The sequence below is a fragment of the Herpailurus yagouaroundi genome, unplaced genomic scaffold (genome assembly GCF_014898765.1).
Source record: "Herpailurus yagouaroundi ecotype Mexico unplaced genomic scaffold, PumYag 67793, whole genome shotgun sequence".
Lineage (NCBI taxonomy): Eukaryota > Metazoa > Chordata > Mammalia > Carnivora > Felidae > Herpailurus > Herpailurus yagouaroundi.
In genome coordinates, this window is record NW_024420586.1 from 10745369 (window position 1) to 10763447 (window position 18079).

The 18079-nt window shown below is 38.0% G+C and overlaps 1 protein-coding gene across 1 annotated transcript in view; it reads right to left on the reverse strand.

Moving 5' to 3' along the window:
- DMD (dystrophin) overlaps positions 1 to 18079 on the reverse strand; it is a 2039083-nt gene that overhangs the window by 1360072 nt on the left and 660932 nt on the right. Inside the window, exon 18 of the mRNA XM_040468816.1 lies at positions 9558 to 9681. Coding sequence (XP_040324750.1) covers positions 9558 to 9681 — 124 coding nt within the window. The remainder of the gene's footprint in view (positions 1 to 9557; positions 9682 to 18079) is intronic.

An 18079-nucleotide genomic window follows, 5' to 3' on the forward strand; every position in this document is an offset into this window, starting at 1 on the left:
GAAGATTAAAGGAGGCTCTTCAAATAATTTATCTCCCAAACTGGGACAATTCTTACATAGTAAAATGGAAATCTAGAAATAATTAAGCTGTAACAAATGGAATGCCACAAACGGAGAATGGCCCAAACTGCCACATGTGGGCATTCTACTGAACGGTGATTTGAATAACTTTAAAAACAAGTTTAGGAATCAATTTTGATCTAAGAGTTGATTAGAGTACCTTGCCCACGAAAAGGTGTGACAAGAATCCAAGTAACCACATACACAAAGTGTTAAAGAAGTCTACTAAATAAAAAGCACTGACCTTCCCTTTTTTGCTGGATCCAGACACATACTCATTCTTTCTCAAATGAAATATATGAATGTCTGTGTTAAAATAGGTCAGATTACTAGTTCCTGATGCTTCTACCTTCTCTCATTTTCTCAGAGAAATATATGTAAAATGCAAAGAAAAAGTAAAATCAAAATCACGTGACCACCACAAAGTGCAGAGAGAAACAGGATTCTGGAAAAGGGAAGGCATAACCCTTACTTTAAAGAGGCATGTGCCACCAAAGAGAAAAAGTGGCCCTCCGCAATTCTCCACTGCAAAGTACAAATGAGCCCATGGCAGAAGAGAAGATGAAAGAAGAGCAAAAAGAAAAGAGAGAAAGAGAGAAACTGGTCCTCACACCTGTTCCCTTATTCAGTGCCATCAAAACTTCCTATTAATGACACCATTAGCCCCCATGCTACCACATTCAGTAGCTGATTCTCAGTTCTCAACTTGCTTTAATGCCATCATTTGCTCCACAGGTACTTCTTCAAAATGTTTCTTCATTTGCTTTCCTAGATGACAAGTACACAGTTTTACTCCTACGTCAAGGACACTCCCTTCACCCAATTTCCTGTGCTGGTTCTTCCACATTGCCCTGGATAGATGTACAGAGGCTGCATCTAGAGCGTTGTTGTTTCAAGCCAAAAGCTTATAATCCTTCCTGACTGTTCTTTTTCTCTCAAACCCCATATCCAATAAATCCCTCAGAAACTCCTGTTGACCCTAACCTCAAAACACATCCAGAAAATGATGTTGTTACTGTGCTCACTACTACCACACTAGTAAAACAAAACAAAACAAAACAAAACACAACAAAACACAACAAAACAAACAAAAACCCTCCATTATCACTAAGTGGTCTGGATGTTTCCAAACAGCCTACTAAATGGTATTTCTACTTCCATCTTTGCTTTTTGATGGTATATTCTCAGCACAGCAGACCGAAGAAGCCAGAAACAATGGAGGTCAGCTCAACTCTCCAGTGGCTTCCCTTCCCTCTCTGAATAAAAGCCCAAGTCCTAACCGAGGCCCATCTTGTATTAACCTCCTTAACTTCTCTGACCTCAGCAGCTGTGACCCAATACCCTAATTCTTCAGCTCCGCCACATTCTGTGGTTCTCTGACACTCTAGGCAGGCTCCTCCCTCAGTCCTATGCATTCTCTCTTCCCTCTCCATGAAATGCTCCTATCTCAGGTATCTATAAATCACTCACTGCTTTTAGGTCTTTACTTAAAGGTCACTTTCTCAGGGAGACCGGCTATTGCTACTCTATCTGCACACACAAACAACTTCCTAGCCCTCATTCCTCCTTTATTTTTGCCTCGGACAATTATCAATAACAGTCTATATATTTTGCATATTAATCTTGTTTAATTTTCATCTTCCCCACTGGAAAAGAAATTATATAAGATCAGGTATCCTCATGTACCTCCTTCTTCATGTCACGTCCAGTACGCAGAAGAGGGTCTGGTACATAGTAGACGCATACTAAGGTGAGGTCTACTGGAGCATAAGGCCTCCATATAGAGTATTATTCTCTCTCCCACCCTCCCCACAGTTAAAATGCTCTATGAAGGTGTAAATGTAGAACAGATTCTAGTAGCTATACATACAGTGATCACAGAACCAGCCTAGGAGGTTAAGTGCTGCAAGCTCAATAAAGGGAAGCTGGATTAAATGAAAGTCTTCTAGAAGATGCAGGTTAGATAGGGAGTTGGGCACAATGGCCCGCTTTCCAACAGGACTGTTATGAAGTCCTGATAGCAGTAATAAGCAATTACCCAAACAGAAGACAAATAGCACCACATAAAATTCATTAAATCAAAACTTAATAGAATCTTACCTTGGATGAGGAAAAGAAAACAAAGAGAGAGAAAAAACAAACCAACATAATGCTTATAATATTTGTTACAGAATAATGAAAAAATACCACACTGCAAAAATTAGAGGGAGTGTAATCTCCCAACGATGGTCTACCAAACAAAATTTCAGCAAACTTTTTTGGCATCCTCACTGAGACATCATGGAGTCCATGCCAAAGTAATAGCAAACTGGCAGCCTAGAAGAGCTTGAGTTCCACAGAAATGGAATGAAATTTCAAGATCACAGAGACATGGATCTCATAAGGAAGAAACTAAAACTGCATTACCCATCATCCAAACTCATACTGGAGTTTGTAAAATGTAGAACTGACACTAAACAAAAGAGACTTTTTCATGACCATGGTACTAACCAGGATGCTTTGGACCTCAGAAACAGATAAACAAGTGTTCCAGTTGGCTGGTAGAGAAGAGCATATCTTAAAGTACCCTAATTAAGTTGTTCCTGCATTTTCAGATAGTGTCATACTAGGCTAACAGGTCAAAATGGTTTTTTTTTTTTTTTTATCACTAGAGAATAAGAGTGACAACTGTTAGTTGGTCTCAGAAATGTGGGCACTATATTTTTCTTAGATATTTTTCTAGTTTTTAACCATCTTCAGTCTTTACTCCTCTTCTATGGCTCACTTTCTCTCTCTCCACTTTCTCTATAGACAGACACATAGGTAGATAGATAGATAGATAGATATGTAAACATATGTGTGTGTATACACACACACACACACACACACATTTATATATTAGCTTTCCCCTTGTTTTCAAGGCCAAAATATCAACCGAATGCTTTTCAAGCATGACATCCATTTTGTTCTATGCATTTCATCTTCACTGTTAGTCCAAGTATCTCTAGTTAGATTTCTAAACACCATACAGAGACATCTTTCATGAAGGGCACCAATTTTCTTCTTGCCAAGAGCAATGCTTCTTCAAGCATTAAGAACCGATGACTAAAACTACCATTTAGAAATCACCTTGTTCAGGAAAACATCTCTGCCCTAGACATTATTATCTTTCTCTAATCTTTCTTCCTCAGGAAACTCATCCAGCTTTTCTGTATATCTGTTTCCCTATCTCTGTTTATCGCATATGTATGTGTGTGTGCGCATACACATACACAGTATTTTTAATCTTAAAATTCCATTTTATAATAGAACATATACTTTTGAAATGATTTTTCTTAACAGAGTATTAAATACTTTAGTCAATATATATTTAATATATAAGCATAGGTTTAGAAGCTGCTACTCACATTCTAAAGTATCTAGTACAGATAATTTCAAGAATACAATAGCTAAAAAAAAAGACATCAGTGAACCATTCCATAAGGAATGTATCATCAATTTCAAAATATATTAAAAACACATAAAAATTCTTGGAGGTATCAGGCAATTAAAAATTCTAAAATGTGTAACTTCAAGTGCAAAATAAAAGGCAAATGAGTTGTATTATAATATAAAGAAAGAAGAATCATAATTAGGTTTTAAGCAAAGTATACAAAGAAGGGAAGTTTACTCATTCTCTAATAAGTTGATTAAAAACACTCTATGACCTCTTCCTCCTTCTTTATCAGCATCTTTTAAAAGCCTCCTCTTTTCATGACATCTTCTCTAATTAATATGAAAGTAAGTTCCAGATTCCCCAGAGGCCTACCCTGACTTTAGAAGCAATTAATTTTCTATTCACTTAACATTCTATAATGAAGTTTTGCCCTTTGACAGAAAAAGTAATTTATTCACTCAAATGTTTATTCAGAAGTTGTTATATCCTTCATATTGGTAGCAGGGCTTGACTTAAAATGTGCCCGAGGAACCGAAAAAAAAATCACTTATTCCTATAGTCAAACATCAGTTGTGTTAAATACCAGGCCCTATATTAGGCACTGGCATGTCAAAACCAAAGTAAGCCAAGCCAAAACAAACAACAAAACCAAATTAAGCTCCCATCCCTAATGTCTAGAAACCCACACTCTAATCAATGTTACAATGGCCAGAAATCAGTTTGGATAAGTAAAAAGGAATTACATCATGGTATCCTTCATAAAGACAATGTGAAAATACTGACTCTGCCAATGCCTTCCAGCCAAAGGCCACCAGGAACATGTCTATAGATTAACAAAGTTAAGTTGAAAGGTGTAGGGCTGTAAGAAGATAGAAAGACTTTATCGGAGTTGTGCACATGTAAGGTGAGGGGGTGGTCAAGGAAGTAATGAGATGTTGTAAGGAAGCAGAAGTGCTTCTATGACTGGGTATCTTAAAAGGTTTTGTCTAGGTGGCAAGAACAGGGTAAAGAGACTAAAGCTAGGATTAGTAAGATGACATAATTTGTCCTATCAGTGAAGATGGGGGACATGCAGTCACTTGGGATGGCTTTCGCCATGTTATTTTTTTTGTGTCTGTACTGAAACATGATTACAAAACGGTCATTTTTTGTCTTGATCCACCACGTTCATGAAGTGGTCTTGTCTAAGTGTTGGCATTTGGAGTCGTTGTGCATATTCAACAGGACAACATCACAGACTAGCTATGAGCACGAGCACAGCATCGAGCATCTCTCCGTACTAACTGAAGAAGCCAAGCCAGCTCCTGATTATCAATGGCTGCTTTCTGCTTTCTCAAATGAATATCAACAGAGGCATAACAGGGTAATATTCATGTTTTACTAAGTTCGCTTTGACAGAACTCACGCTAAAACTTCTAAAGGAATACAACATTAGTGGCAGGGAAGACCACATAGGGATTGGCATCTTAAAAAGAGGTGAGCCATGATACTAGCTTCAATAAGGGTTGTAGTGATGCGAATAGAGAGAACAGGACAGTTTCAAGAGCTGGTAAGAGAATAAAATTAATTGAACTTGGATAGACTGGCAAATGGTAGGAAAAGGTCTAGATGACCAGTTAGCTTTTAGGTTTCTGGACTAGGGTGTCAAAACAAAGAAAGAGAAATAAAGGAGGGCTGGGGAGATCATGAGGTTTATTTTCAGTTTTCAGGCAAATATTCAATTAAAGTCTATTAGGCAAGTAAGCAAACGGGCTTGGGCTTTAAGGGAGAGGCATGAGCTAATGATACAAAGTTGGGGTTCATTAGAAAATAGATGTTATTTGAATAGGAGGGAAAGATGATAATCCAGAGAAGAAAAACAAGACAATAGTTGTGTAGAATATCACTAGTAAAGGAAAAGGGGATAAAACAAATGACCAAAATGTTCAAAAGGAGACCAGTAGATAATGGTACCCCATAAACCCAGAGAGTAAAGAATTCCGTGAAGGATAAAGAGGTTAATAGAATCTAGTCCCGCAGAGAAGTTGAAGAACATAAGGCACAAAAATGGTCCTATGTGTTTATAGGAGAGGAGGGGTTTAGTGAAGATAGGGACATATGGCTGAATGGAAGCAGGTTCTTTAGGACATACACACAGATTAGCCTTGACCAGCCAAAGTACCATCTCTTCCAACAAGGCAAAGGAGGTAAAAAAGGAATATGAGAACAAATACACACAATTTGTGAGGTATTATCTTAAAATAAGAGGGAAAGGGGCGCCTGGGTGGCGCAGTCGGTTAAGCGTCCGACTTCAGCCAGGTCACGATCTCGCGGTCCGTGAGTTCGAGCCCCGCATCAGGCTCTGGGCTGATGGCTCAGAGCCTGGAGCCTGGTTCCAATTCTGTGTCTCCCTCTCTCTCTGCCCCTGCCCCGTTCATGCTCTGTCTCTCTCTGTCCCAAAAATAAATAAATGTTGAAAAAAAAAATTAAAAAAAAATAATAAAATAAAATAAAATAAAATAAGAGGGAAAGTCATCTACCATAAATGGTGGGGAAAAGTTTAGGAGATCCACTAAAAATGTGAAATAATTGTTGACAGAAATAGGGAAGAAAATGTACTAGGAATGCATGAAAGCTTATGGAGAAGTACCGAGCAATCTATGTAAATACGGTATTTCAGGAAAAGAGTCATGTCTGGCAATGAAACATCTATAGTTATGCAAGTGGGTAGCTGAATTGAGGAGATTAGGGAAATAGCAACTTTTGGAGATAGCAGGACAGCCTACAGGGTCTGGGATTTTTATGGACGAAGGTACAACTTGGGTGGAGAAGATGGTGATCCTAATGCCAAAGTCTTCAATGAGAAAAATAATATTATAAAATGGTGATAGATGGCTATTGGGCATCAAACACAAGGGAAGAGATTTTTACATAGAGAGCAGTACCTTTGGAATTGGCCCTGGGAAGTGAGGAAACTAGCACATCTAAATGAGTGGCAAAGTCAAAGAGTCATGAGTGTTAGTGGTGTTCCTGAGGGTCAAAGTGGTTTCCATGGATGCAGAGAAGGAGTACACAGGACAGAAAGTTTCTTTCCGAAGAAGGGCTTCAGAGTACAGAGGGACTGTGAGCAGGAAGGCACGAAAAACAAGCGAGGCAGAGGAAAGCGAGTGTAAAAGAGCAGAGAGATGAAGATACAAGAAAGCACACATGAATGGAGAGACCTCTGTTCTGGGTGGTAAACCCGGATAATTGAAGTAAAAGAAATGTAGAAAGAATTGGCTTGAATATTTCCAGTACAACTTGTTTAAAAGTTGATTTGGTGTCAAGGGAGCATTGGCTCCAGAAAGAGCCCAAGGTCTGTTGACCTTAACGGCTGGTATGAAGGCTTTCAAGAGAACACTGTACAGGTGTACAATCACCTTGTAGTAAGACTACACTGTTATTTCAATTCCTACCTTATATTATCATGTGCTCAATTCAAAAAGTTGAGTAGCTTTACCTATGAAGTCAGATTGCAATTCTCAACTGTGGTGACATTAACACAATGAGTAAAGGAACTAGGAGTCTGGTAAAGTCCCATATTGTGCCTTAGAGTACTGATTCGCAAATCTTTATGTACCAACAAATCACCTGTGGATCTTGTACAAATGGAAATTGAGCCATTGGGTCTGAAATCACATATTTCTAATAAACACACAGATGTGGCTAATATTGGTTGCCCAGGGACCACTTTGAGTAGAAATGTCCCCTAGAATTCAACTTTTAAGTAAGTGCATTATGTTGATTATATGGATAAAACATATGGCTAATAGATAAGGAAAAATTATGTTAGGTTAAAAAGTACTTAAAACTGAACTGATAATGTTCGAGGATATTCTAACTGGTTGAAAACTCATGAAAGTAATACCTGAAGAAAGAAGACAAGGGAAAGAAAAAAAAAAAGAGGGTAATATTTAGCCATTTTTAATGGACACCTAAAAAAGAATACCATTCAAGTTCATGAGACAGGCCTCCCATGTATTCAAAGTAAGTTACATACACTGACAGGTGAACAATTAAGAAAACTAATGTACGCTTAAACTGCATATCCATCATCATTACTATGTATTTCTCTCACGGATTTTTAATACATATATATTATATTTAGCCTGAAGCAAATGTCTAGGTAAATCATTTCATGCCCTATTTTAGTAGGCAATTAAGAATGATGTTGTTATTTCTGAAAATGAGAGTAGAAGTTGATAAAGGTGACTCATGCAGCATCAGAAAACCACTCATACAACATTGTACTTTTTTTTTTAGTACTTTCAGTCTGTCATTGCTGACACTATTGATTAAATGCAAATTGCTTCTAGGTAACCATATGATAACAGGAAAATTTTGAATTTATATTCTTGAAATGCTGGAACTCAATTTTGCTGCTTGATCAGAGCTGTTTTAAGATACAGAACTAGGATGACAAACAGATAAGTAGATTATTAAGATAAATTTAAAAAATTTAAATTAGCTAATAAAATGTCTACCCAAGGTGACTTATACTCTCAGTGGCCAAATTTGTCACATGAACTTTAAATTGTATCTAGAGTTCATCTTCTCTAAGTAATTTTCCACTCATAGAATTTCCCTCCACAATCCTAACAAATAATATACCTCCAATAAGTATACATTGAAATAACACTATTTTGCTAATTTTCTACCATATATATATTATGCTCTAGTTTAATTTTAAAGCTAAAACATTCATAACATAATCATAATGTTCATTTCCTGAAATTGTTTATAATAGTCTATTATTATACTAAGAACATTGTATATAACTAATAATGCATTTTTTTTAAATTTTTTTTTTCCAACGTTTATTTATTTTTGGGACAGAGAGAGACAGAGCACGAACGGGGGAGGGGCAGAGAGAGAGGGAGACACAGAATCAGAAACAGGCTCCAGGCTCTGAGCTGTCAGCACAGAGCCCGACACGGGGCTCGAACTCATGGACCGCGAGATCATGACCTGGCTGAAGTCGGACGCTTAACCGACTGCGCCACCCAGGCGCCCCTAATAATGCATTTAAAATAACTTTCCAATGTATAAATAGTTAACTCTGAGACATGTTGGTGGAATAATCTGTCCCCTCCACCTCAAGCAGCCTAAAAAATAGATTATTTTCTCCTAGAAGAAAATCCTTTCTTGCTCTCCAAATGTTCCAATTCCACAGCAAGTATTAGCTTGTATCTAAGAAAGTGTTGTATTTGTAACAACCTAAGGGAGTTTGTATTGTATGAAACTGACTGCTCAAAACATAAAGCAGAGTTATCCACTCATGTGACCTTCCTATAGCTAAAACTATTTGACATTCAGAATATTTGTTTCTTTAGCCTGCCCACTATGGAGTATTTACTGTGACTGTTAAAACTCTCTCACAAACAATTGCCAAAATGGATGTGTTATAATCGTGAAGTTGAAATATCAAAGTCCTGATAATGTCCTTGAAGATGAAGCAGCACTTATTAAATTAATAAAAATCTCTATTGTGAAGGACACAACTATGATGTCTCAGTAGAGAATAAAAATAGCAAACCACCTCTTGCTATAAATAAATACTGAAAAAAGGCTGGACATCTTTTAGTTATGGTAATGCAATACATAAATATCTGGAAAGTGCAAATCTGTTATGACAAGTACTAATGAGTATAAAGAATAACTTTTGGATGATAGCGAAAGCATAAATAGGGTCCTAAGTATATTTAAGGGTCTATACACTATTCTGCAAGCTTGCAAACTCCCAGCCTTGAGGTGACAGAACAAGACATGAAGGAAAATCAATATGAGTTCATGTTATAAAATTGTTAACTTACAGCTAAATAATATAAAAGTTAAAGAAGGCTTATGAAAAGCAATCCTGCTTAGTCACAGCACAACCAGGAAAGATTTCTCTATGCTAAACTCTGATTCTGCTTGACATGCTAAACATATGTTAAAGATATATTTAAAAGGACTATATCATACTGTTTTAATCTTTTCAACTGATAGAATGAGACAGTACAAAGCACAGAGTTTACAAGCAGCAAAACTTAGGAAAATACATAAAATTTAATGCATAACCTACATTGACTTTTTCTTTAAGGTCTGAGAAGTTGCCTTCCTTCCGATAGATTGCAAATTCAGGACTCTGCAACACAGCTTCTGAACGAGTAATCCAACTGTGAAGTTCAGTTATATCGACATCCAACCTAAGACAGGAAAAAATAAGGGTCATTATTTCTTGATTATCTCTGTCTCCTGTAAGAAAAAAAAAAAAAAGCAATCTATTCACATTACCATTCTCCTTCCAATCTGAGACTCCTGCCTGATGCCCCTGTTCCTGTTAATAGCACTACCATTTCCCTAGTTAGGTAGGCTCAAAATTTGGAATTGGCTTTGATCTCCAGTCTTATGATCGTGGAGTTCATTTTATTAATTGCAATGTAGCAAATGCCTCCCTACAGCATCTCCTATAAGCTATCACTCAGCCTCTGTTTGAATGTTTGCAGTGGTTGAAAAATTACTACTCCCCAAGATAACCCTCTTTCTTTCTGGAAAGTACTTACAGTAAACAAGTAATTCCGGTCAGTAGCTCCCATTGAACCATACTTGGATATCCATGCCTTTATGCAATCTCCACCAATACAGACTCTGAAATGGGCTCTGTGACTTGCTAAAGCAAACGGGATATTACTAAGGGTAATGCAAGCAGAGACCTGATAGCTGCTTGTGCTGTCAATCCTGTCCTCTTAGAACATGCACTGAAAATGCAACTGTTACCTCAGAATTCCAAAGCCCCATTAAGGAAGCTCAATCTAGCCAGGTGGAGAGACAACATGAATGAGAACAAGGCACCACACCGTGTGAATAAAACTTTCACCTGTTGACCCATCTCAAACACCATTGAATATAACCAAATGATTCTCCAGCTGATACCAGAGCATCAGAACTACCCAGAGAACCCTGCCCACATTGCAGAAGCGTAAGAAAACATAAAGAACTGTTGTTTTAAGCCACTAAATATGGTGGGTTGTTATGCTGCAATAGACATCTAATCACATGCCCTAATATTCACAAACATTCTTTTATTGCAGAGACCTATGGAGTCAATGGGATTTAATGGTTGGATCAGGTCATTCAGATCTAGTTAAAGCAGAGACTGGAGGAGAGTCATGGATGGGTTGCAAGGGTGGAGGATGTCTGTGCATCACTTGAAATTCCAGGCACAATTCTAAATGTGTGTGCATGTTTTCTTGAGAAAGAGTCCCTAGATTTTATCAGCACCTGTAAAGAATCTATGAAAAGAGAATTTAGAAATCATCTAATCCAAGTTTATTAAAACAACAGGCAAACAAAGTCCCCAGAAAAATATTTACTCGTATTTCATTGGCAATTTGTGAAGTAGAACGAAAGTACAGATACAAAATTTAAGACCCCAAGTAATGTACTTTAATCACCATGCTGTATCTTCTTATCCAATACAGCACTCAAATAGGTGAAATCAACTCTTTAAAACCCCTAGAAAATATCTGACAGTATCCTACCCTACTTCTCATTACTTCAACAGCTAATTCCATGGCTTCCCAGTCTCTTACTTAAAATTTGTTTCCTAGGGGCGCCTGGGTGGCGCAGTCGGTTAAGCGTCCGACTTCAGCCAGGTCACGATCTCGCGGTCCGGGAGTTCGAGCCCCGCGTTGGGCTCTGGGCTGATGGCTCAGAGCCTGGAGCCTGTTTCCGATTCTGTGTCTCCCTCTCTCTCTGCCCCTCCCCCGTTCATGCTCTGTCTCTCTCTGTCCCAAAAATAAATAAATGTTAAAAAAAAAAAAAATTTGGTTCCTAAAGAGATCATGTGAGTAGTGTTTAGTACAATCAGGAAAGAATACACAATTATCTTCTTGGATATGCAGCCTATGAGTTCAACCAATGTTTTGATTTCCACATTAGACTTTTAACTCACACTGAAGTTAAACTGAGCTAAAACTTCCCAGAATTTTTCACATAAACTATCACTAAACCAGTTCTCCATAATCACAAACTTAGAAGCTGATTTCTTGAATTCAAATTTCAGGGCTTGAAGTCATATAAACCTGATAAAATTGTGCATATTACTTGCAGGCTACTGTTTTAACATTAAGCTAATACAGAGCTTCAGAGAGCACAAAACACTTCCAAAAACATATTCTCTTTTTAGGTTCTTAAAAAAGCCTGTGGTAAGATCATATTAATCTCTCTGCTCATGTAAGGAGATGGAAGCTCAAAGAAATTGAACTAATGAATCTCAGACTGTTAGTACCATGGAGAAGGAACTTAATTCATCTTGTTTACCGTTATATCCTTCACCTCAAAAAAGGCCTGGTTCAGAGTAACCAGTATTTACTGAATGAACGTTAACCAACTAGAAACAGAAGGAACAGAGATTTGAATTCAGAGATTTCGACTCCAATCCCATGTCACTGAAAGTCAAAACTTTTATATGCATGTGGACTGTAAATATTTATGGATTTTTATTTTATCATACATGGTGATTCTTATCCTCCCTACATTTATTTTTTCTCCCTATAAGTTCAGTTATTGGGTTTCCTATTCATTCAAAGTGGTGATACTGAAACAGAATCCTCTTGCAGGCTTCTTAACATCTCTTTTTCTCTCTTTGATGTTAACTCATTAAATCAAATCTTCGACTCTGGTCATGTAGCCACCTACAAAATTCAGTGCATGTTTTCCATAAGAATGTTTCAGAAAGCATTTTTGCTTTTCCTTTCCTACAGTATAAACTTCACTGTTTCTATCTGCTTGCAGCCATTCACATGCTAGTGCATGGGGCAAGGCAGAAGTGTTGAGATGTTAATACCACTAGGGTGAACTGAGGGTTGATGGGGGGTGGGAGTGAGGGAGGGTGGGTGATGGGTATTGAGGAGGGCACCTTTTGGGATGAGCACTGGGTGTTGTATGGAAACCAGTTTCACGATACATTTCATATTAAAAAAAATACCACTAGGGTGACACCAAGCGAGAGCTGGGAATTGGTAGATAAATATTCCAGCTCCCTTGCCCTTCAGCATGACCATCATGATCAAAGTTACACACAGTGCCTCAGAGGGTTCCCAGAAAGACTCCTCTCCAGTTGCCTCCAGCAATAACCCATGTGTGTATCCTTTATTCTTTTCCTAACCTCACTTCTCCACTTTGCTTCCAATTCTCCCATAAACTATTTGCACCTAGATCTTTGTCTCCAGATCCACTCCCGGGGGAATGCAATGACCAACAGCCTCAAATGAACCCAGGATTCTGCCATATTTAGTTGTTTTCAACTTGAACTCTGACTCTCCACAGGAACTATTTTAGACTTTTTCTAAAGATCGCAAAGCACTAACCCATCCTCCTTCTCCAGCTATCCACAGATGACATTTTTTATTACACCAAGAAAAGTGCAGCTATCAGACTAGAATTTCTTCCACTTCCTATATTCAAATATTCAGTCTTATCTGTGAGCACCCTTCTAATTCCCTTCTCTTATATTTGAGCCACTTTCCCTTCTTTATCTAGTCAGTCCCTCTACCTGCATTTGATACTTTATTCTCGTTCTTCTTCTCAGGCATGTGAGTCTCTCAAATTTTTGTTACCTGTCTACCATAAATTCACCCTTTCCCTTTCAAGTGAATTCTGCATACAGAAATTTAAACTTATTGACTCATACAGTCAATACTTTTGAAGTAAACTCTCTCCTGACCCTCATATTACCTTGCAGCCATTGTCTTATCTTCTACACAGGCACATTTTTCAAGAGTGATGCAGTTTACTGTCAGTCTTCCACCTCCTTTTCACTCTTCCCACTCAATGTTGTTTCCCACCAAAAACATTGCTTAATACAGCAATCATGTCACTGAAGCCCACGGAGAGTTTCAAGTTCTTGCTATGTAGCAACACTTAACACTGTGGACCACACTCTCCTCCTTTTGCCTCCATACCACTCTCTTCTACTTTGTCTTCTATTTCTATGACACTGGTAATTTTTTTTCTTTGCAGGCTCATCCTTCTCCACCCACTCATTACGTACTAAAGTCATCAATCATCTTTTATTCACTATATTACTCTCTTTCACTAGCAATCTATTCATGCTCATGACCTCAATGGCAAGCTATAGGTGTCAATGACTCTGAAATATGTATCTCTAATTCAAGCACTTCTTCTGAGCTCCACAGCTCCATAATTCTAACATACCGTCTCCACTTGCTTGCTGTAAAAGCTCCTTCAACATAAAGTGTCACAACTTATTGTTTGCTCTTTTCCCCCAAACAGGTACTCTCCCAGTGTTCCTCAAATCTGTGAATGGCATCACCATCTGTCATCTATAACATCCTCCTCTCCTTACTCTCTCATAATCATTTGCAAAGCCTAATCCATCATTCTATTTCTTCTGAATGTGTCTGCTTCTCATCGTCTCCATAGCCGGTACCCTCATTCACCTTGCCATTAAATGTAATCAAAACTACTGCAATGGCCTGTCAACTGGCTCTGGAAAACCTTTCTAGAATCCTTCCATCTAGTTCATGCATTGCTGGCAAATGGTAAGTTCTAAAAACATATCTGAAGGTACCTGGGTGGCTCAGTAGGTTAAGTGTCTGACCCTTGATTGTGACTCAGGTCATTATCTCATGGTCATGAGAGCAAGCTCCATGTCAGGCTCTGCAATGGACATGCAGCATGCTCAAAATTCTCTCCCTCCCTCTCCCTCTGCCCCTCTCTTACTTGTTCACTAAACAAACAAACAAACAAACAAACATATCTGATTATGTTACTCTCATCCATAAAATCCCTCAAAACTGTGCATTTCTCTTACCATACAGACCAAAATTTCAATACAGTCCTGATCTGGCCATAACAGATTACTTAAGCTTATATTCTATTTTAGCCTTTATTCAAACCCTTCTAGAAACAAATCTCACTTCAAGTTTTTTAGGGAGTGCAGAACCACACTTAACTTTTGTCCCTACTCCAATGAAGTAAAATACTTCATTGACTCTTACTCACCCAGCCATTAGAACATTTCTGTCTCGGAAACTTAGCTGCTTAGCATAATCCACTTTGGCCACTTTGGTCAAACTTGTCCCTTTTCCTTGAAATCACTGTGACCCAATTACACACCAAATACACTCTGACTCATAAAGGTGAGATATAAATATCAACCATTCACTGTCCAATTTTCCCCCTTTGGACTTGATCTCTTTGGTCTCATTCCCTGCTGATTCAGACTGTCTCTAAGAAAGAATGCTCAGTTCCACCTACAGGTCCACGAAACTAAAACTTAACTAAAGCTACACGGCTGGCATTACAGCTGGGAGAGATCTGCTAAGACCTATGGTGGAGAAAGTTTTCTACCAGCCAGTCCTGGAATTTACACTGGTCTGGTTGACACACATGTTATAGTTATCATTTACCACCACCTCCAATCCATTTCAGAAAAAGCTATGTATTCAATTTGACAGTAAATAAATGTCATTCAAAAAGAAATCTTCTAAACACTTTTAGACATGTGTCTTTAGGAAGAATGTGAAACTGTGTATGTTTCCTTTTAAAACAAATATTTCCCTTCATTTCTACCACAAAGTTTACACTAAGTGCTTACTATATGCCATCGTATTAACCTCCATAGATAACAGACATAAAAATGCATCCATCCACATGATCAAAAAGTGTAGTTTAGTAAACCACCTATTTGACAAAATAAAGTGCTTTAGACATTGAACTGGGGCTCATATCACACTGTGACTTTTTTTTTTTGGATAATCAAAAAATACCTTTTCAATGAATTAGGATTAAATCAGCTTCTAGACTAGAGGCTCTGTCCAGTAAATTGGTTATCTGCACACAATGAAGGCTTCGTGGAGTCAACACCATGGTAACCATCGGCTTGCTGCCCAGTCTGCAAAGATTTTAAGGGAGGACTGGCCACCACTTTGCACAGAGTTCTGATAATTCAGATCAAGTGAGGCAACAGGATGTGAAATTCCAGACAGGTCTTTCCTCATTCAATTTTTTTGTTTGTTTGACTTGATAAATTTGGGAAGAGGATGCACAAGGTGTCTGAACTCCTCTTTTACATAAGGATCCTTCAGACAGTGATTATACTCCTTTTTTGATATACAGGTTTTTTAAAAGGGATTTCAAATTTTTCAAGGGCAGTTGTGAAGTGCAGTGCTTTACCTAAGAAACAATGTCTATTCATAGGCACATAGGTTAATATGTTACACGTTCTTTCTGAAATAGAATGAAACGAAATATCAATGAGTTTGTACTATTCTCAGCAGTTAGACTTTCTTTTTCTCTTTCCTTTCATGATTGTGACATCTGGATTTCTTTGGAAATAGGTGGAAGCCAAACCTAACTCTTACATGATTTAAGCTCTGAGCTATTCCTTACCTGATCCTTTTTTGTGCTTGTTTTTGTTTGTTTGTTTGTTTGTTTCTGTTGCTACCATTTGGCCTTGTTGCTTCAACCATATCTCTGATTTGCTTAAACTTTCTCTGCCCCAATGTAATATACAGTCAGATTCCACTCCACCGTCTGTCATTTGACACCATCCCTTAGAGTTCGGGGAATTCAGCTGCTAGCACTGTCATCCCGTTCCAGTATTCTGCCAGTAGTCATTCTCATGTGTTGATACCAACAATGAGGATGGAAGGGTGAAGGAGAAAGAGAGACAATTTCAAAAAGCCTCCCATGCTCTTTTGTTGAGCGCCAACATCCCACATTCAATGCTTTAGTCTCAGTGACATGACTGCTTTTAGCAAAATGAAGGTCGCCTTCTTGGCTCCTACTCAGATCCTGGCCTCTAAGTAGCAACTGCACATTTATTTTATTCCTTATCAATTTGGCAGCTATTGCATCATCACTTTCTGTGGTTTGTCCCCTAGTTTTCAGTACTATTAAATATTTTTTTTCAGACATTTCAGCTAATATATATGGCACATTAACAAACTCCCCTGATTTAAATACATACATGTTCATAAATAGGGTGCTATCTGCTCTTCCCAGCATTTTGCCAGTGGTGGTTTCTTTAATTTGTTTTAATATTTATTTATTTTTGAGAGAGACAGAGAGAGAGAGAGAGAGAGAGAGAGAGAGAAAGAGACAGAGAGAGAGAGAGAGAGAGCGAGAGGGAGGGAGGGAGAGGGAGGGAGGGAATGACCAGGGGAGGGGCAGAGACAGAGGGAGACACAGAATCCGAAGCAGGCTCCAGGCTCTAAGCTGTCAGCACAGACTCCAACGCAGGGCTTGAATCCACGGACTGCAAGATCATGACCTGAGCTGAAGCTGGATGCTTGACCAATTGAGCCATTCAGGTGCCCTAACCAGTGGTATTTTCTACCATGCCCTGTACTACCTGAGGCTGGGTATTTAATCACCAACTAAAGATATGATACAGATATAAGTCATATCTGTATCAAGAAATGCCCTCAAGAAAAAGACCGAAAAATTATTTTCAATACCATATTAAATCTTGGATGCTGTGTATGTATTTCTTTTTTCATTAAATCGTTCATTTCTATGAGTTTTTTCTTCACTTTGAAAACTCTCATGAAATCCTCATTAATGAACTGATACATAGTAAGTTACTCATAATGGGCCTCTACACATACTTCTGTATGTTATTACAGACAGAATCTACCCCTTAAATCCAGTCTATCTTAATCCAACTTAAAGTTATTTGTATCTACTGAGAAATTTATGACTTCTTATTCTCTCTTTACAAAATGATTTTTCTTCTACATCTGTTGATGAGTACTCTGTCCTCCATTTTCCAAGCATGTTCTAAAACCTCATCTTTGCTATTATTTATGATTCACATGAAGTAACACTGTTTTCTTCTTTACAAAGACACTCATTACACAACTAAAAGTTCTAAGATCCCATAGATCCGAGAAGCAGAACTTTCGATTTTTATTATTTTATTTTATTTTATTTTACTACCGAAACAAGGTCATTATCTTTTTTTTAAATTTTTTTAACGTTTATTTATTTTTGAGACAGAGAGAGACAGAGCATGAACGGGGGAGGGGCAGAGAGAGAGGGAGACACAGAATCGGAAGCAGGCTCCAGGCTCTGAGCCATCAGCCCAGAGCCCGATGCGGGGCTCGAACTCACGGACTGCGAGATCATGACCTGAGCTGAAGTAGGACGCTCAACCGACTGAGCCACCCAGGCGCCCCAAAACAAGGTCATTTTCAAAGAGGTCTTCCATTTTCTGGAAGTTTCAAACTATCAAAAACTATGTGCATATATACCAAATATTCAGAAGGTTGAAGATTTCCCTTAATTGTATTGTACAAATGGACTCTACTTCATCCAGTTAAATTTTCCATAATGACAATGCAAATTAGATCAGTTACATTTCCTTATGGTCAAAATTGGGATACGTGTGTGTGTGTGTGTGTGTGTGTGTGTGTGTTTGTGTGAATATTTTAATATATATATATATATTTTTTTAAAAACCCACAGAAACACATCCAAAAGAACTAAATAAATACTTGCACTTTAAAAAGTTATCATTTTTGGAATGTTTGATAGTATGTCATCATGTGAAACTTGTGCTGTATGATAATTGTG